The sequence below is a fragment of the Myotis myotis genome, unplaced genomic scaffold (assembly GCF_014108235.1).
Source record: "Myotis myotis isolate mMyoMyo1 unplaced genomic scaffold, mMyoMyo1.p scaffold_m19_p_3, whole genome shotgun sequence".
NCBI classification, from domain to species: domain Eukaryota; kingdom Metazoa; phylum Chordata; class Mammalia; order Chiroptera; family Vespertilionidae; genus Myotis; species Myotis myotis.
In genome coordinates, this window is record NW_023416335.1 from 162,000,724 (window position 1) to 162,020,933 (window position 20,210).

At 50.6% G+C, this 20,210-nt stretch overlaps 2 protein-coding genes across 2 annotated transcripts; one reads left to right on the plus strand and one right to left on the minus strand.

Moving 5' to 3' along the window:
• Nucleotides 1-5,007: 5,007 nt before the first annotated feature.
• Nucleotides 5,008-10,179, plus strand: LOC118650860 (keratin, type II cuticular Hb1). The gene is made up of 9 exons (XM_036299333.1): nt 5,008-5,423; nt 6,145-6,353; nt 7,097-7,157; nt 7,904-7,999; nt 8,212-8,376; nt 8,626-8,751; nt 9,001-9,221; nt 9,449-9,480; nt 9,748-10,179. Exons 1-9 carry the CDS (start codon nt 5,055-5,057, stop codon nt 10,008-10,010), a joined length of 1,542 nt encoding a protein of 513 aa, XP_036155226.1. The 5' UTR covers nt 5,008-5,054; the 3' UTR covers nt 10,011-10,179.
• Nucleotides 10,180-13,492: 3,313 nt separating this feature from the next.
• On the minus strand, nt 13,493-19,389 carry LOC118650670 (keratin, type II cuticular Hb6-like). The gene is made up of 5 exons (XM_036299001.1): nt 19,342-19,389; nt 18,625-18,750; nt 15,373-15,578; nt 14,396-14,427; nt 13,493-13,602 (listed from the first exon to the last, which is right to left on the minus strand). The coding sequence occupies exons 1-5, from the start codon at nt 19,387-19,389 to the stop codon at nt 13,493-13,495; spliced, it is 522 nt and encodes a 173-aa protein (XP_036154894.1).
• Between the last annotated feature and the right edge of the window lie 821 nt (nt 19,390-20,210).

Sequence of the window (20,210 nt, forward strand, 5' to 3'; positions counted from 1 at the left end):
TCGTCCCCCAGCCAGTCTTTGTTCTTCGTTCTAGTGGCCCTGCAGAGTAAAGTTAAAACCAGGCATCTCGTCTCTCTTTTTTTCCTATAAATCTACTTCTTTCCTTCCCCAACACTACCACACTACCCTAAGGCCTTCAGGATTCTTGCCCTCATTGACTGGTTTTCCTTACCACTCTCATCATCGCTCAGGTTAAGGCTTTGCTTCACCCCTCCTTCAAGCCCCAGCCAGGAACGTGTCCCCACCCCACCCCCTACACCAGGAGTGACCGCCCTCTGGTCTGCTTCATCTGGTCCCCAGCCCATCTTACCAGAAAGCTTTATACAATTAACCACCAAGCTTTGGTGGCTCCATTACTCAGCTCTTAACATGCAGCTGGTATTCATTTCATTCATTCAACAAATATTTATTGAGCACCTACTATGTGTCAAGCTCTTGAAATAATATCCATGAACCAAATATTTGTACCCCTTGGTGTGCTGCAGGGTTTGCATTTTTGTTCATGATCTGGGTATGTATCCAGCTTTTGTCTTAAAAGTGGAAACTCTCCAGGAACAAAGATGAGCACTCCTCCATCCTCTGGTCCTAAACCCTGAGAACACTCTGAAAGGCCCAGAAGAGGGCACTGGAGGAAGGGGATTACTGGGTGTGTGTGTGTGTTAATGTGTTACATATAAACACCACCTACTGTGTGATACTTTTAATAAAGGCGGATGGTGGGTAGGTAGAAGTGCAATGAGATAAACTCATCCTTTCATTGGGATCAAACACACCAGGCTCTGAGTGCCAGCTCTGCCACTAACCACACTGCTTGAACCAGTCTCTTAACCTCACTAGGCCTCAGTGAACTTCACTGTAAAACTAGAATAATAACTCCTGCCTCAGAGGATTATTGTGAAAATTGTGCTCTCACTGTAGTATCTAGTATGAAGCAAGATGAACAACAAGAGATGTTATTATCTTTTGGGTTTGAAAGGGTATTCATAAAATAGTTTCTATAGCAAGTATATACTACTTGCATAGTTTTAAAAAATGCCCAATGCTCTAGAAAGACTCTTGCACAATCATGCTTGAAGACAGGAGAAAGAATGTCCATGGCAGCTCTGTTCATAAGACAAGCTCTGGAAACAACCATGAGGCCATCAGGGTAGAAAGATGAGTAAACTGAGTACAATCCACAGGGGAATGAACAGTATGAAGCTACAGGAAGCAACATTGAACAAAAAAAAACAGACACAAAAGAATATACACAATATGATCCCATTTATATGATGTTTAAAAGCTGGAAAAGTAAGTAATATAAGGTTTAGCACTAAAACTGTAAAGAAACACAAAGGAATGATTTGACACAAAATCCCACAGAGGAACCATCCCCGGGCCAGGAAGGAAGGGGGTACAGTGAGGCTCATAGGGAGCTCCGAAGTTACATGTCTGTTCTCATTCTCCCAATAATGCTAAGCACACCATCTATAGATTCGTGTGTGTGTGTGTGTGTGTGTGTGTGTGTGTGTGTGACATATTTCACAATAAAAACCATTTTAACTTTCATAAAGCTCACATTGCCAGAGCCAAGGCCATAGAATGGTTTTGCCAACCCTCCCCCCCGCACCCCTCACCCCAATAAAACTTTTTCATTCAAAGAAAACATACAGGTTAAATGTCCTTTTAGGTCCTCAAAAATTAGCCACAACTAGTAATGCCCGAAGTTTCATGAAATGGTGTCACATTTGAATTTTTTTCTATCTGGTTTCAAATTGTTTCTTGCTTTTTTAAAATTGCTTGGCAAGGGCCAGCCCTTAGTAATTAGCCCGTGTTTATGCATGTCGCTTTTATGAGGAGTTATACTGGTAGAAAAGGTAAAGTGAGTGTGCCGTGCACTTTGACTCACTGTGCTTCTCCTCAGGACACCCGGCCAGCCGGCTTGCTGGGAGCACCACTGCTCAACTGTGGGCAGTGCCCAGGGTTGCGGATAAAGGGCCTCAAAAGTGCTGGCCAGCTCCCCACACACATAAAGTGCCACACCCTCCTCTGGGATGACCAGATGGCCGACACAGTCTGTGACCCCGTGGCAGTCCTGTCACAAGATCCCACTCCTGAATGTTTTGCATGGAGCCCTACGCCTGACAAACCCTATTCTCTTCTTTTCTCCTTCTTGCTTCTCTTTTTCCCATTAACCGCCCCACCCCCTCTTCCTTTCCCTTAAGCTACTTTGCCTACCTTTGCCCCAAAGGCACAGCAGCTAGGGAGCTGCCAGCCAAGTCATTTCGCTTCTCTTTTCTTCCCTTCTACTTATGCAAATCTCTATACTTTATGAGTTAATTTTTCTAGACCTGCTCTATTGGAGTGGGGTGCTTCTTGGATAAGTAGAATACACTTCAATCTATCGAGGTTACTTACAATACACCGTAAGTACTAGTAGACGAATAATTAGAACGGCCACTTTCCACCCCCTCCCTTCAATTATCAGGCCTAGGATCCTGCAGGTCCAGCCCATAGGCCCCAGCCTCACATTGCCCTTGTGCCGCACTCACACTCCATTGTCCCCTCCAGTTTGTTTGTTTGTTGTTGTTGATCCTCACCCAAGGATATTTTTCCATTGATTTTTAGAGAGAGTGTAAGAGAGAGGGAGAGACAGAGAGAAATATTAATGTGAGAGAAACACATTGATTGGTTGACACTTACACAAGCCCTGGCCATGGCCTGGATGGGGGAAGAGCCTGAAACTGAGGTAGATGCCCTTGACCAGAACCAAACCCAGAACCCTTCAGTCCACAGGCTGATGCTCTATCCACTGAGCCACCCAGCTAAGGCATCTCCTCCTGTTTTTAACCATCCCAATCCCCTCTGACTGCCCATTATCCTTAGACTTACTTTCCAACCCTAAATCCACAGGTATCCCCTCCTAAACAACTCTCTCTACTCTTGATTTTCCAGGGATAAGGCAATCCAGGGGTTGTCATAGCTTGTAGGTGAGAAGGCATAGTATCTCCTGAGCTTCACTACTTACAAGGCAAAAACTGGGCAAGTTGTTTAGCCTCTCTCAGCCTCAATTTTCTCATCTGTAAAATGGGGATAATGGTGCATACCTCATATGACTGTGAGAATTAGACATCATTTATAGCATCCTATATAATAAAGAGGTAATATGCAAATTAACCCTCACACCCTCACAAAGACGGCTGCCTATGACTAGGCCAGCAGGGGGGTTAGTGAGGGACAACCAAACGACTGAACAAGCAGGGACAATCAAAAGGTTGAACAGCAGGCTGCATGGGGTGACCAGGCCGGCTAGGGGGCCGTGAGGGGCAACCAGGCTGGCAGGGGGGACAGTTGGGGGTGACCAGGACAGCAGGGGGGCCAGTTGAAGCAACCAGGCTGGCAGTGGGGGGTGCAGTTAGGGTGACCAGGGCAGCAGGGGGGGCATGCAGTTGGGGTGACCAGGCCAGCTGAGTGGGGGGGCATGCAGTTGGGGTGATCAGGCTGGTGGAGTGGGGGGGCGTGCAGTTGGGGCAACCAGGCCAGCAGGGGGAGCAGTAAGGGGTGACTAGGCCAGTGGGGGGGGGGGCAGTTAGGGTTGACCAGGCTGGCAGGCAGGTGAGCAATTAGGAGCCAGCAGTCCAAGATTGTGAGAGGGATGTCCAACTGCCAGCAGTAAGACATCCCCCGAGGTGTCCCGGATTAGAGAGGGTGCAGGCTGGGCTAAGGGGACCCCCCCACTCCGTGCACAAATTTTGTGCACCAGGCCTCTAGTGTAATAATAATAGATGACTAATTTTTAAAATCCTCTTATCAAAATGTTTCCTTATAGAGTACTTTCTAATTGTAAAGGGGGAAATGCATTCAAGTGATCTAATTTAACATCATGAATAATAGAACAACCTGACACTTTGTGCTTCATATGAAGTATTCTGCCTAAAAATGTTTCAATTAAGCCCAATCAAGCCTCTAGACCAGTGCTATCCAATAGATGCTGGTGTGATGGTGGTAATGTTTTATATCTGTACTGTCCAATAAGGTAGCCACTAGTCCTGTGTGACATGTGGCTAGTACAACTGAGAAACTCAATTTTGAATTTAATTTAATGTCAACTAATTTAAATAGCCACATGTGCCCATTGGCTACCATACCGAACAGCCAAGCTCTAGAGTTAACTTCCAGTTGATAGACATACGTTAAAAGACACAAAATCTATTTTTAAAAATTTGGGAGACAATTGGGAAAATTGAATGTGGAATGGATAGTTAATAATTTTTTGAATTATTGCTCATTTGCTTGCCATGTAACTGTCAAATACTTGGACCAATGTGAAAAGAAATATGGCACAAAGCTAACATCTGTCTAATCTTGGACATCGCAGGATGTTTGTTATATATTCTCTCAACATTTCTATATGTTTGTAAATTTGAATAATAAAAGCTGAAGAAGACATCATACAAATATCTAATAATGCAGTAGCTGCTGCCGTGGTGAGAAAAAATCAGATGTTTTTCAGTAGCCTAGGATGACCTAGGGAGGGGACATCCACATTCGTGTTTCAGGGGCACCTTGCCTACTCCTGGAATGGAACCTTACATCTCAACCTTTCCTGGGCCTCCTCCCCACTCACTCTCCTACACACACAGGCCCCTCTCCTTGCTTCTCCCAGCATCTATTCTCCCTTCTCTTCCCCTTCTCCTGGGCTGTTCCTCCATCCTTCCCCTCCCCGGCCTGCCCTGCCCCTCTCTCCCCAATACACTCAGATGAGTGCATGCCCTGCTGGCCAGGCACTTTGAAGATGAAACATGCTGAGTCTCCCTAAGGCCCAGAGATTGGCATCTTTTATGCAGAAGAGGGTGCGGGCCACTCCACCATTAAAACACATTCTAGAGAGGGGCTGAACCCAGCTAACCGCCCAAGCCCATAAAGCATAAATTGCCCCAACTCCATCTGCATAGCCAAGCCCCTTCCCACCGGACCATAAATAGGACTGGGGCACCTGGAGGAGCACATTGGAGTTTCCACCAAGACTCCAGACCTCACATCTTCTACTCCACAGCCCAACCTCCAGAAGCACCATGACGTGCGGATCAGGATTCTGCGGCCAGGCCTTCAGCTGTGCCTCCGCCTGCGGGCCCCGGCCTGGCCGCTGCTGCATCACCGCCGCCCCCTACCGCGGGGTCTCCTGCTACCGCGGCCTCACAGGGGGCTTTGGCAGCCAGAGCGTCTGCGGCACCTTCCGCTCTGGCTCCTGTGGACGCAGCTTCGGATACCGCTCAGGCGGAGTGTGCGGACCCAGCCCGCCCTGCATCACCACCGTGTCCGTCAATGAGAGCCTCCTCACGCCCCTCAACCTGGAGATCGACCCCAACGCGCAGTGCGTGAAGCATGAGGAGAAGGAGCAGATCAAGTGTCTCAACAGCAGGTTCGCTGCCTTCATCGACAAGGTGGGTGTCCCTGACCAGCCCTTCCCTGAACCCTCTGTTGCTGGGCTGGGCGCTGAAGAGGAGTCAGGGGCAGGAGGGGGATGTGGTCCAGGTGAGCTCCCAGTCTGACGGAATAAATGAACACACATCCAGGGCACAGACACAAAGAGATGGAGAGATGCGTCTAGGGGAGGCAGAGACTCCTGGTTTGATAGCACTGTTATTACATATATACAACCCCTGTCCACATGCAGGGAAACCACAGAGAGACAGAGCAAGACTTGGAACTGTATCCTAGGAAGGAAGCCCTACATGCACACAAGACACAAGAAATGCGCATAAGAAATAGGAGCTGGGCCACAGGGACCTCCTTTTGAAAGGTGTCCTTGATCACACCTTTCCTGAAACCTCCTCATACTCACGATTCAGGCTAGCCATGGAAGGGGGACTCAAGAACAAAACAACCTCCACTCAGCTCCTGACTACATGCCACCTACACTCATCAGAACTGAAAACTATTCGCCTGAGAGCAGGAACTGACCTTTCCCATACCCTAGGTCCCATCCCTAAAATGGAAAATCCAGATATGAATAATAGAAAACAGAAGTTGCCTTGTCTCTCAGTGTTCAACTCTATCTAAGCTCTGCTGAGCTCCAGCTTTGTGAGTTAACATAAAGCATCCCCCAAATTGGTTTTGGGGCATCAAGAGCCATCTCACAGATCCTCCCACCCCAAATGGCAGGTGCGCTTCCTGGAGCAGCAGAACAAGCTGCTGGAGACCAAGTGGCAGTACTACCAGAACCGCAAGTGCTGCGAGAGCAACCTGGAGCCGCTGTTTGAGGGCTACATCGAGACGCTGAGGCGCGAGGCCGAGTGTGTGGAGGCCGACAGCGGGAGGCTGGCCTCAGAGCTGAACCACGTGCAGGAGGTGATGGAGGGCTACAAGAAGAAGTGAGTGTGGCTGGCTTTGACGTTGGACACAGGGAAGGACTTAGGTTAAAGACTATTGGATTAGGCATGAGAAGAATTCCAACAGGGTGAGCAGCCGTGCAGGCCAGGGTGGCAGGATGTAGTAGGATCTTTTCACCTGTGCAGTTGTTGCCCAGACGCCTGCCTGAGAGTAGGGCTGTGATTCCCCCAGGACATCTCTCCCCTGCGTTAGCCTTCTTTTCTTGGAGTCTGACTACCCAGCAGCTGTTGCCTGTGCTCTGTGGGGAGAAGGCTTCTGGCATCTTCCAGGCCTTCTCCTCCTGACCTCCCACCTATAGCACATGGCCCATGGATGTGATATAAACCCTACTTGTCCTGGGGCCCTGGGTGTCCCATAGCTCAGGGCTCTGAGTGCTGATGGCCTCTGGAACTCACAGACCCCACTCCTGTGCAAGGATGCACACTCAGTGAGGGGTGGCTGGGCTGCTGTGCCCCAGAGGGGATGCTGGCCATGCCCAGCATAGGGCTGGTGCTGAGGCCTTATTTGCCTCAGAGCAGCTATGAGGTCCCAGAAGATTGGCCCCAGGGACCCCTCAATTCAAGGCAGTGATATCCTAAATCCAATCAAAAGGATATAACAGGGCTGCCAGGGTCCAGCTGTGGTGGGAGGTTCCTAACATTGGCCCCTGCCCTGGTATGAAGTGGGAGGGGTTCATGGGAGACCTGCCCTTCCGTGACCTCCCTCTCTGCCTCTTCTGCCTCAGGTATGAGGAGGAAGTTTCTCTGAGAGCAACAGCTGAGAATGAGTTTGTGGCTCTGAAGAAGGTGAGTCATGTGGTATTGGGGAGCACAGACATGAGGGATCCTAGAAAGACAGACTCTTCCTGAGGAGACCCTGAGGGTCTCAAGCTCAGTGTGGGGTGCAGAGACCTTGTCAAATCACATGGGGAATTCCCAGAGATCAGGTCATGGAAGGAACATCCAGAGCTTTGACAAAGGTCAATACCCTTGGAATATCCACTGTGTCCTGGGGCACGGGGATGGCCGGGTTGACCTCTGGATGTCCTGCTCAGCTTCAGAGGTGTGGTCTGTGGCTTAGGTCCCATAAGCCTGGCATCTTCAGTCTCTGTTGAGGGACAATGTTCTGTCTAGAGCTGTGTGATGTCTGAATAAAAGGAGGGGGAGGATGGAACAGAACCTGGAGTGGCCAGGTGGAGTCTGGGAGGAGTGCTGGGTGACAGGGAGGGGCCAAGATGTCTGAGTGGGGAGGCAGTCTGGGCAGGCGTCCTGGAACAGGGTGAGTAAAAAAGGAGAAATGGGAGGGTAAGCTACCTCAGGTGAGAGGGGAAAGGTTGGTGGCCCATCTTCAAGACAGAAAGGGGTTTGTTCTTAGAAGGGGAGGAGGTTGTGAGGCCCATCCCAGGAAGTTGAGAAGGTATGGAGATGGGATGGGAATGGGAACCCTGGGAGTCCTTCCCCCTCCACCCGGCCTCCGTGAATGCCTGAGAAGAGGGCATTAGGGTGACAATCACCATGGGTCCTCTGAGCTCAAAGACTGACAACCTTTCCAGGATGTGGACTGCGCCTACCTCCGCAAGTCAGATCTGGAGGCCAACGCAGAGGCCCTGACCGAGGAGATTGACTTCCTGCGGCGACTGTATGAGGAGGTGAGGGCTTGTGGTCCAGGCAAGAAACTGGCAGCTAGCCTGGAGGAGAGAGCTTTGGCCTGGAACCTAAGGTGGACAGGGATTCGGGCATCAGTCTGCCATCCATGAGGAGGTGGGGGTTGGAGACCAGGGAGGGCTGAGAAGATTGGGTGGAGGCTATGGTGGTGGAGTCGCTGGCATAAACAAGATCCTTCCTCCTCCCATACCCACAGGAGATCCGTGTCCTCCACGCCCACATCTCAGACACCTCCGTTGTTGTCAAAATGGACAACAGCCGGGACCTGAACATGGACTGTGTCATTGCTGAGATCAAGGCTCAGTATGACGACATCGCCAGCCGCAGCCGGGCCGAGGCCGAGTCCTGGTACCGCAGCAAGGTGAGTGGCCCAGGACACCTGCCTCCTAGACATGGCAGTGGGAGGGATGTGAGGTTTATATTAGAAAAGACTGCTTTTTTCTGGGGATTCTGATCCTAAAGATGGTAACAGAGGCCAGACAGCTCTCAGGTTGAGGGGCCAGGGCTGCCATGGATGGTTGCTCAGGCTGAGCACTGTACAACCTGCACTGTCATCTGTGGTGACCTGAATGGGTGGCAGGTCCCATCCTGAATCTCTGCTTCCCCCCAGTGTGAGGAGATGAAGGCCACAGTGATCCGTCACGGGGAGACCCTGCGCCGCACCAAGGAGGAGATCAATGAGCTGAACCGCATGATCCAGAGGCTGACCGCCGAGGTTGAGAATGCCAAGTGCCAGGTACGGGGCATCTGAGAGGCTGAGGGCCTGGCCTGGCTTCCACAGGCCATGTGGACTTCAACATTCATTCTCCAGCCCATCTGCATGACTAGAGTCATGGGTGTGGTTACTCAGTGAGACCCAGGTCATGAGGGTGAGGGGCCTATTTTGGAAGTGTGGCCAGCTGGGTGTGAGTGACTGGACACATCCAGGAAATGAACAGAGAGACCTGGGGACCATAACCTGTTTTATCCTCTTCCGGGCCCCCAGAACACCAAGCTGGAGACTGCTGTGAAGCAATCAGAGCAGCAGGGTGAGACAGCCATCAGTGATGCCCGCTGCAAGCTGGCCGAGCTGGAGGCCGCCCTGCAGAAGGCCAAGCAGGACATGGCCTGCCTGCTCAAGGAGTACCAGGAGGTGATGAACTCCAAGCTGGGCCTGGACATCGAGATCGCCACCTACAGGCGCCTGCTGGAGGGCGAGGAGCAGAGGTGAGACCCTAGTTGGCCAAGCTGCCATTTCTGCCCCATTAAGGGCCAAGAGCCTGGGATAAACCTGTCATTTATCACTTTGGGGTAGTGGTCAATTTTGGAGGGCTCTTTCCTCAGACCTCCGCTTCTCCCCTCTTGACTTGTGGACCCAACCCCCAAAATTTGTGGAGCTCTGTCTGCCATTCTGGCCAAGTTACTAATACTGCTCTTTTTTTCTTTCCTCTCAGGCTGTGTGAAGGCGTTGGGGCCGTGAATGTTTGTAAGTAACATGGGCCCTGTGTGGGTAGATTTACTCTCTTGCTATAAAGGATGGAAGAGTCTGGAAGGAGGGGTTTCACTGGGACCTAAATATAAAAGGGCTGGCATTCCAACAGAAGGGGTTTGGGGTCAGACAGCAGGAAAGACCACAGCTGTGGGACTGGGTGGACCTGGAGTTGTCAAGTAGAGATACTGTACTTGGGGAGGGGCATCCTTGGGATGGGATAACTCGCCATCAGAATTTTGACTCATGCTTTGGGGTTCGCAGGTGTCAGCAGCTCCCGGGGTGGAGTCGTCTGTGGGGACCTCTGTGTGTCAGGCTCTAGGCCTGTGACAGGCAGTGCCTGCAATGCCCCCTGCAGTGGGAACCTGGCGGTGAGCACCGGAATGTGCGCTCCCTGCGGCCCCTGCGCCCCCTGTGGCCCCTGCAATTCCATTACATCTTGTGGACTGGGCACTGGAGGAGTGGGCTCCTGTGGCATCAGTTCCTGCGGCGTAGGCTCCTGTGTCAGCAGCTGCCGCAAGTGTTAGGTGTCCCAGCTCAAGCCCCGACCAGCATCTCTCCCTCCCAGCAGGGCCTGGTCCAGCCCTGGGGGGAGCAAGCACTGGGTTATTTCTCCTGCACTTTGAAAGGTCCATCCTGCTCCTAGACTCCTCTGTGTATCTGTGATCACCTCTTCCTATGCTCTGCCCCCACCCACCCACCCCACGCTGGGAAAGGCTACCCCAGAAAGAAGTCCCCTTGGTGCCCACAGGAAGGGGGCTCCAGGACAGGAAGGACCAGAACCAGGACCCTACCCTGGGCTGCCATGGGGCCAGTGGCCAGGGTCCCCCAGCCTCTCCCCTTCCTCCTCTGTTCCTCTCTGTCTTAATCTGTGTTTCCAATAAATCAATGTAGCCAACCCTGGGCCTTGTGTTCACCTCTGTTATCCTCAAGGGTTAGGGTTTGGGAGGATCCCGATAGTCCCATGGAGCAGAAAAGGCCTAGTCTGGGGTCTCCAATACAATCTTCTGTCCCTGGGCTCACAGCAGTCTGAGATTTAGCCAAGGGTTGAGCTGGGCCCGCACACAGTGCAGTTTTATTCACACGACCTTGTAGATTTCATCCACACCACCTTTTATGATGCATCTTGCAGATGAAGCAGCCAGAGCTCAGAGACGCTCAGTAATTGGGCCCCCTGCTGAGGTCAATGGTACAGCTGGGGTTTGAACCCGTGTGCATCTCTGGAGCTCACTTCACCAAACCACAGAAAACATCCCTGTGCACCCCTGTGAGCTGATTCTCCAGTCACTCAAAGCGTAAGGAAAATCACTGTTGTTGTGGTGGGGAAGACTCGGGGCTGAGTAATTTATTAGAATTCTTTAAGGATACGTACATAATTGAAACTCTCAGAAAGCCTTTGATATGGCGCCTTTTTAAAAAATGGAGTCCCTTGAGGTTTGGAGACCTGCCATTGCTGGTAAATTACCTCACAAACAGCGCCTAACACGAAGATGATGTGGCAGAGAGGCGAGCACACAAACTGGGGCCAGACGGCCTGGGCTCTGTTCCTTTCTCACTGAGTGACCTTGGACAATTTACTTACCCTCCCTGTGCCTCAGTGTCCACATCTCTAGTGAGAGTGATAAAAAGAGCACCCACCTCAGTGCTGATGGGAGGATTGAGGAACTTCATATATAGCACTTCGTGCCTGGCATAAATTTATGACGATGTATGTTTATCTTTAGTATTATTTGCTTTGCCTCTATTTACACTTGTATCTGTGATTAGAGATTGAAGTACAGTGAGAATTATTCATGTCTTCCAAAGTCATTGAGCTCCTCCTTCAGGGAAACGTCCCCCCTCCACGCCCCCGCTCTGACACTGATGAGGATATTGCAAGAGGTGGTGCGAGTTGGGAGATGGCTCTTTGACTTCACTATGGGCCAAGGCGAGCCCTGAACATACATCTATACAGCAGAGCGGATCTACATTCCCAGGCCCAGGCCCAGAAAACTATAGCAGAGATGTTAACCCCCACCCCTAGTGCTCAGGGCAACAGAAATAATTATGACTATGTATTGATAGACCAGGAGCCAAAGGCTCTTTTAAGGGACTGTATCAATCCCAGGTAATTCCGAGCAGGGCAGAGCCCTGGGAGAGTTCCAGAGCGTGCAATTGTTCTAACCAGCCCTCTGAGCTGTAACACCTGTCAGGAGTCCAGACCTAAGGCTCAAAGAGAGACACTAATACAGCTAAGCTGCACCCAACATATTTGAGTGCAATTAAGTGTGAGACAGGCATCAGCAGCCAACAGTTGGGCTGACACCTTGAGGTCCCCAAAGCGATGACTGCGCTGGTGACAACCCTCCTCCCTTCAGAAGTCATCCCAACTCATAAAGCTCAAAAATGGGAAGATGAATGACTCCCCATAAATGCACCAGGTAGTTCTCCCCCACCCCAGGCTGGAATGTGGTCCATGGCCAGGGGAGCCACTCAGAGAATCAGTCCCCAAGCTGCAAACACTGCTGTGGTCCACGTGGCCCTGGCTCGGCAAGAGATTCCAACCTTCCAAGCTCCGGGAATCTCTTGGACTGACGTCAGGCTTGGGATTTAGAAAGGAAAAATTCAGGCAGCAGCCAGTCCTCTGTGGTGCAGGCTGCAGTAGGCTCATCAGAAATCCTGCCTGCAACTCCTGGGCAAAATGCCCAACCAAAAACTCTTGCAGAAGGGCAAGATCTGTTTTCAGGAGCTGATTTGCACTGGGAGTGTCGGTAAGAACATTTATATCGTTGGTGTTAGTATAGATCAAATGGGACTGATGCAGGAGTCCGGTGGGGCCATGTCCCCTACCCTTCAAGAGCTGGTAGCCTGACAGCCATGTTTCCATCCCATTCCTCTGGCATGAGATTCCTGTTTACCCAGGAAGGGAGCCTGTTAGATACCTTTGGGCAGGGACCCAGGAAAACAGCAGACACCCTAGCACTAGTATTACCTTAAAAGGTAAAGCCAGAGCCTCGGGCCAATGACGCACCTTAGCCCTACTCCGGGACTTAGAAAGCAGAAACCTTTGTTTCCCAGACGCACTGATGATGTAAACCTTTGTGCAATAGACAAAAATGTGAGCTCAATAGATAGGGACATCTCTCAGGCTGTGTGCCAAGGCAAGAGCTCAGAAATCCAGCCCTTCACTGGCCACCCAACCCTCCAAACTGGCCTGTCTTCTGCCCCTTAAAGTCCAGTTAGTTGCCTTGTGAAAACTCAAACTACTCTACACCACAGACCTGGAGTAGAAGCAGAGCTGGAACCTCAGTCTGGTTCCAAAGGCGTGCTTTCCTCCACTGTCATACGTTGTTCCCAGCCCACCCTCAGGTCACTTGTGAAACTAGAACTCAGGCCTGAGCCTCCCAGTTGTGCTCAGATCCCCCAGCCCCAATCTGCGAGGGCATCTTCCCTGGGCCTGTCCTCAAGAGCCCCTGCCTGGGCACAGAAGGCACGCCCTCATCCCTAGCCCACTCCATTCTCTTTCTGGTCTGCATTCTTGTTTAGGGGCCCCCTCTCCACCAGAATGTCATCTCCAGGGAGCCAGGACGAGCGTGTCATCTTGCACACCAAGCACTATGCCTGACCCCCAGAGGCCACTCCGTTTTTGTTTGTAGCCAATGAGTGGATGAATAGATGCACTTCTCAGCTCCTCTGCCAGGAAGAGCTGACGATGGACCCCAAGCTAGGGTGGTTGCTTCTGGGCAGTGTCCCGGCCCCAAATCTGGCCAGCTTTGTCTTTATTCTGAGGAATCCACGTGCGAACAGCCTGGTGGCTCAGTCCACTGCAGAACATTTTTACTGCAAAGGAAGAGTCCCAGGAAAAGAGGGGCGCGGCAGTTCAAAGGGCAAGACTGAGACTTTATGGTTCAGGGTGAGGGACACGAGGGAGAAATGAGGCGAGGGCCAGATCGATTGGGAGGGGCGTCTGAGACAGAGGACCAAGTCTTTGGGGCAAAGGCTAGGGTTCTTGGAGCAGGAGAGGATGTGTTCAACGTCCGGGGAAGTCTCTGCAGCTGAATTCCTTGACACGGCCTGGTGAGCCGCAGAGTGGGCTGCTGCAACCAGGAGTGCTCGTCTCCAGGGCATCAGAACCTGCTCCTGCTCCTGAAGGTAGCAGACGGTCAGGGCCCCGGGCCAAGCCGGACTGGCAGGTGAGATCACTGTCCAGAGCTGAGCAGAGAGTGGCTGTTGGAGGGAGGAAACCCCCTTCCCGCTCTCCACCCCAGGAGACAGACATACCAACAACTCCTCCAGGAAGCAATGCACAGACCCTCCTCCCTAATAGGAGTCAGACAGGCAAACTCCCCAAAGTAACAGATACACAGACCCCCTTCTCCCAAGAAACAGACTCAAGAATCCTTCCCTCTCCGAAGTCGGACACAGATTCCCCCCACCCAAGAATAAAAGTCTCGCCCACGAGAATAAGGTCACAGAACTTCCTTCTGCACCCCAGGCAAAACCAATAGAACAGTGGTCCTCAACCTTCTGGCCCTTTAAATACAGTTCCTCATGTTGTGACCCAACCATAAAATTATTTTCGTTGTTACTTTATAACTGTAATGTTGCTACTGTTATGAATCGTAAGGTAAATATCTGATATGCAGGATGGTCTTAGGCGACCCCTGTGAAAGGGTCATTCGACCGCCAAAGGGGTCTCAACCCACAGGTTGAGAACCACTGCAATAGAACCTCCCTGCAAAGAACAGACCCCAGGACCCTCCCCCCACCCTACACACAAACACAAAGACTCACTCCCAAGAGAGAAACCACCCCTGGCAAAGGGAGACACACAGAGGATGCAGACCCCTTCTCCCTTCCCAAGAGGATGCACAACAAAGGGGGGCAGATAAGATTTGGCCCCTCCAACCGGTTATACCTATTATTTACTTACTGAGGCTCTCTGATCTCCGTCTCAGGCCAAGCCTGCAGGGAGGAGGGGGACACAGGTAAGTGGACCTCGCTCCTGGGTGTAACAGTCCCCATTCTCCTCTCTACAGAAGTCATTCATCCTGCAAGCTCCTTGGTTCTCTCAGGTCCCCACAGCCTTTTGAGTGAAGGCTCCTTTGAACCTTTAAATTCAATCTTTCCTGCCATAAATTTAAATAACTCACTTTTATTGATGTCTTCTCAGGAGAGGGAGAAGGCAAAAGATCTATACTTTGGGGGGCCTAAACATTGAAAAGGGAGGCTGTGGGTGGGGGTGCATTTTAAAGGAGACCACAGAGAAGACAGCTCAATTATCTGAAGAATATGGTTCAAGCCTCACTTAATCCCTTTCTACTTGTGCATCCTTGAGGTGGTCCTTTTGCCCTCTCTGAGACTTTGTTTCCTCATCTGACAAAGCATCCTCCCATGGGGTTGCGGGTTTAAAAGAGATAATAAATGTAGCATGGCTGCATAGTGGATTCCCTCTCCCTCCCCTCAGCCTGGTGTCCCCAGGTGGGTGGAGCTGGCAGTCTTTGAGTCCCTACTGCTGTCTAAGAGTAGAAGCCAGGCCCTCCTGGTTCCCACAAACCCTGCCTTCCCCAGGTCCCAGGAAGATGGGCAGAACTGAGAAGAAGGCACTCCGTACTGGGACCTTACTCCCCTGGCTGGGCCTTGCAGCTGTCATGAGGGACAAACTAGCCCCTGCTCTCTGGTCCTGGGGGTGAATGACTTTATGAGCTGCCCTAACCTAGCTGCCATGGTGCTCATTAGCTGGGGCCTTCCGTCTAAAGGGCTGTTGAATAGTGGGAACAAACTGCCTCCAGGAAAACAAGTCTCTGGATACTCGGGTCACCTTTCCCCACCCCATCCCCAGCTGCTGAGGCCCCAGGTGGTGACCCCCACACCCCCTGTGATATATCTGAAGCACTGCCCAGCCCTTACCTTCTCTCCTCGTCCTCCAGCAACTTGCGGTAGGTGGCGATCTCAAAGTCCAGGCTCAGCTTGACGACCACGAGCTCCTGGTACTCCCGCAGCTGCCGGGCCATGTCCTGCCTGGCCCGTTGCAGGGCAGCCTCCAGCTGGGCCAGCTTGCCCTTGGCACTGCCTGAGGCACCCTCCTCCTGCAGAGCTCCCTCGAGTTCGCTGGGCTGGGGGGAAAGGGGGGACCACGAACAGAAGGACATCCTTGGTCCCCACCTCTATCTCCTCAAGGATCTCTAGACCTTTCTCAGAGGCTGGGGAGCCAATGAGAATTACAGATTGTTGTGTGGAGTGAGCATGCCTGTTCTGAAACGTGTGTGTGTGTGTGTGTGTGTGTGTGTGTGTGTGTGTGTGTGTACGTGCACCCTATTACCAGGATGGAGATTTGGGGCCAGCCATTTGGGACAGCTGAGAGAAAGCCTTTGACATCAGTATGGTGACACTTCTAAAATGAGTTCAGATGGGAGAAGCAGCAAATGCTCCTTAGCACATAATGCTGAGATTATTGTTTTATCAGGGAAACTAACAAGATGGCTATTCTGTGCTCACAGAAGACTAGAATGTGAAGTCTTCAGGGGAAATAATAATAACTGCTTGCCTTGGTAATGTGCTTGCTGCTTAGGAAACAGGCTGGGGGAAGGGAGGCAGGATCAGAGCTGTGACTGGTGGAGGACTGAACCCCAACATGCCCACCCTCTCATTCTGCCCCCTCAGCGTCATCAGTTCCTGGAGAAGGGCAAACCTCCCTCAGAGCCTAAGACACTTGTCTCTCCAGAAAGCAAGAAAAGACCAAAGCAGAACCCCTTCCCTCCGGTGTGGAGTGTGATTGGGAGGGCTTGACAAAGAGTGGGCTGGGAGAAAAGAGGAGGTTGCCAGGGAGAGAGGTCAGGGAACGGGAGTGCTCATGTGGAACCTGTCCTTCCTAAGGCCTAAGCCTGAGTCGCAAACATAAATGCCAACAGAGGCCTGGCTGAAGCATCAAACGGTAAAGGCCAAACATTAACTGTGTACAACAGGATCCAGTTCCACAGAGAAATGTGCATGCTCTCAGTGTCCTGAAATTACCAGCACCTCTTTCACGTTTCCAGCCTTTCATTTCTCTATTTTTAAAAATATGTCTTTATTGGTTTTGGGGTTTTTGGGGTGTGTGTGTGTGTGTGTGTGTGTGTGTGTTTGTTTTGTTTTGTTTTGTTGTTTTTTGTTGTTGTTTTAGAGAGAGAGAGAGGAAGGGAGAAGGATAGAGAGATAAAACATCAATGATGAAAATCATCACTGATCAGCTGCCTCTTGCACGCCCCCTACTGGAGATCAAGCCTGCAACCCAAGCATGTGCCCCTACTCGGAATCGAACCACCCCCCTCTTGGTTCATGGGTCAATGCTCAAAAACTGAGCCACTGGCAGGACAAAAATTATTTTTTTTGTTAATCCTCACCGAAGGATATTTTTCCATTGATTTTTAGAGAGAATGGAAGGGAGGGAGGACAGAGAGAGAAACATCAATGTGAGAGAGACGCATTAGTGTGAGAGAGACACATTGATTGGTTGCCTCCCGCATGCACACAAGTCAGCGCAGGGATTGAGCCTGCAACCGAGGCACCTGCCCTTGACTGGAATCTAACCTGCAACCCTTCAGTCGCAGGCCCACACTCTATCCACTGAGCTAAACCAGTTAGGGCTCATTTCTCCACTTTAGATAGAGACACGGCCTCAGCACCTTTTCTCTCCACAGGGATGATAACAGTGCCAGCCTAGGTGATGGTAAGTGGCAAAGAACCCTCTGCCTCAATGTTAAATGAGGCAATCTGGAGTGGTGGGGGCTGTGGCACACAAAGTAACATATTCCCAAGCCAAATGCTGCCATGTGGGACATCTACACTAACAAAAGACAAAAATGCTAATTGACCATACCTTCGCTATGCCCTAAGCCATGCCCACCAGCCAATCAGAGTGACTATATGCAAATTAACCCAACCAAGATGGTGGCCAGCAGCCACGGAGCTGGAGCAAGCAGGAGGCTTGGTTGCCCAGGCGATGGAGGAAGCCAAGCTTCCCACCAGCCCTGAGCCGGCTGTGGCCTCTGCTCATGGCAACAAAGTTTCAATTATAGAAGACAAATAAATCCCAGATACCTGTTTCCAGCCAGCCTCCACTGGGAGCTTGGGTGGCTGGGGGCCATGGCCAGCCCCTCTGGGGGGCTTGGCCAGCCTGCAAACTGCCATCAGCCACTCACCCAGACTGTTCAGGCACCCCAGCAGGACCCCCCCCCCACCCTGAAGGGACTGTGGCCAGCCTGCAAACAGCCATCAGCCCCTCACCCAGGCTGGCCAGGCACTCCTATCTAATAAAAGGGTAATATGCAAATTGACCCTAACAGCAGAACGACTGGGAATGACTGGTCACTATGACACACACTGACCACCAGGGGGCAGATGCTCAATGCAGGAGCTGCCCCCTGGTGGTCAGTGTGCTCCCATAGGGGGAGCTCTGCTCAGCCACAAGCCAGGCTGATGGCTGCCAGTACAGCGGTGGTGGTGGGAGCCTCCCCCGCCTCCTCAGCAGCGCTAAGGATGTCCGACTGCAGCTTAGGCCTGCTCCCCGCTGACAAGTGGACATCCCCTGAGGGTTCCCAGGCTGCCAGAGGGATGTCTGACTGCCAGCTTAGGCCCAATCCCCCAGGAAGTGGGCCTAAGCCAGCAGGTGGTCATCCCCTGAGGGGTCCCACACTGCGAGAGGGCACAGGCCGGGCTGAGGGACCCCCTGAGTGCACAAACTTTTGTGCACCAGGCCTCTAGTAGTTTAATATTACCAGATCCACTTTTTTTTTTCAGATCCACATATTTTTAAACAGAAACCAGAAAACTGGATTTCTAGGTAAAATCTTGCAAATTCTAAAGATGAGCTCAAATTTAATGCTATAAAGGGCAAACAAAACACATAGACATAAAAATGTACATACAGATAAAAACAATATAAAAACAAGCATATATATTACCTACATGTTGAATCACTTACCCGTATGAACTACAGAGAATCATAGGCAAATGTAAGCATGATGTACACAGATAGCCACAGTCCTATTTGCTCAGACATTCACAAAGAGAAACTCAATCTACTTCAAAGGATGAGGGAAGGGGAATGTATGCTAGTTGTCATAAATAACAGACACACATCCCAAACAACACCACTCTGCCACCCCCACTCCCACCCCTCACCTGACTCTCAGCTCTGTCCACATCCACAGTCAGCCGCTGGATGGCCTGGTTAAGCCTGTTCAGCTCTTCCTTGCTGTACCCCAGGCTCTGCGGGTGTCTCTGCATGGTCATCTTTATCTCCTCACACTATGGGGTGGGGGCAGCAGCGTAAGAGGGAGGATCAGGGGACGAGGAGAGTAAATAAGGGCACTTGACTGATATTACTATGATGAGCCAAGCTGAGGTCTCCTCCAAGCCTCCTGTGAGCACTAAGCCAAGCTACAGCCCAAGGAACTCCCAGAATCCTCACCTCTGAAGACAAGGCCTCTCCTACTTGGGGGCTTTATGACCTCACCTGTGACAATTGCAGAGTTCTGACCTGGAGTAGAAGGGGCAGTTCTGGGAGCTCAGATGGGAAAGTGGAGGTCCTTGGGCTGGAATGGGCCTTGCAGGAAGGTTCTCGAACCGACCAGCCACATTGCTACCAGACAGGCAATTTAGGCAGGCCTATCTGTTAGCAATGGGGAAGACAGACATGAGGGAGGGACACTGGGGCTGGGGATTCCAGTTCCCAAGACCTGATAGGAAATCTGGGGTGATGACTCTAAACTGAAGAAGGAACCAGGGGCCTAGAGAGTACAAGCCTCTGTTGGCATTTCTTTTTGTTTATAAATTTCTCATACATGCCAAAGAGTATATATAACATATGTTTAATAAAACAGATCCTTGTGTACTCACCAGGACCTTCAAATATCCCTGGGGGACCCTTATCATAGCATCCTTCATCCCTAATCCCATCCAATCTCCAAAGTAATCACCTTCCTGGGTTTTTGTGTTAACTATTTTCTTGCTTTTCTTTATTATTTTATCATGTGTGAATAAACCTCCAAGCAATCATTTAGTTTTGCCTGCTTTTATGCTTTATATATAGAATTACTCTGCCTATATGCTTCTATAATTTTATTTTTCCTCCTCAACATCTTATTTTTGTGACTCATCCATTTATTTCTTTTTCAGTGCTGTATAGTATTCCAATGTATGAATAATTCTCCATTCTCCTATAGGTATGCATGTGTATATTTTTCTTTTTGTTATAACAAACAATCTTGCTATGAGCTTTTTGGTACATGTCTACTGGTATACTCAGAAAGAGGATCTTTAAGGTCCTGACTATCAAACATTTTTTAACCACAACTCAAAGTAAGAAGTATATTTTATGTCATGAATCAGTATCTACGTACATATTACAACACACACAAAATTATTTGCCAAATTCATTATAGTAATTTATTCTTTGACCAGCAATATATAAAAAAATTATATTCCCTCCAACACATCTCAATTTGCAACAATTCCAATGATGTATGCAATGATGTATATTTTGACCTATGGGAAATTGGAAACCTTAGAGATGAAGTCATTAATTCTTCTAACATTGCTCAGTGCCTGCTCTGTGCCAACACTGTGCCAGACACTTCCTAGCACTTGAGAATTACCTCAAGGATCCCTGAGCCATCAGAGCACCCCTCCTCAATGTCCCCAGCCCTAAGCACACCAATGCATAAATAGCTGGGATAACCCTAGCAGCCCCCGCCACCTTGAATGCC

Excerpts from the sequence above, each read along its gene's own strand:
- LOC118650860 (XM_036299333.1), top strand. The coding sequence starts at position 5,055 with ATGACGTGCGGATCAGGATTCTGCGGCCAGGCCTTCAGCTGTGCCTCC. Across the intron at positions 8,377-8,625 it reads AGTCCTGGTACCGCAGCAAG|TGTGAGGAGATGAAGGCCAC; the intron begins GTGAGTGGCCCA and ends GCTTCCCCCCAG. Across the intron at positions 8,752-9,000 it reads TTGAGAATGCCAAGTGCCAG|AACACCAAGCTGGAGACTGC; the intron begins GTACGGGGCATC and ends CCGGGCCCCCAG.
- LOC118650670 (XM_036299001.1), bottom strand. The coding sequence starts at position 19,389 with ATGAAGGATGCTATGATAAGGGTCCCCCAGGGATATTTGAAGGTCCTG. Across the intron at positions 18,751-19,341 it reads AGGGATATTTGAAGGTCCTG|TGTGAGGAGATAAAGATGAC; the intron begins GTGAGTACACAA and ends CCCACCCCATAG. Across the intron at positions 15,579-18,624 it reads TGGACAGAGCTGAGAGTCAG|CCCAGCGAACTCGAGGGAGC; the intron begins GTGAGGGGTGGG and ends CTTTCCCCCCAG.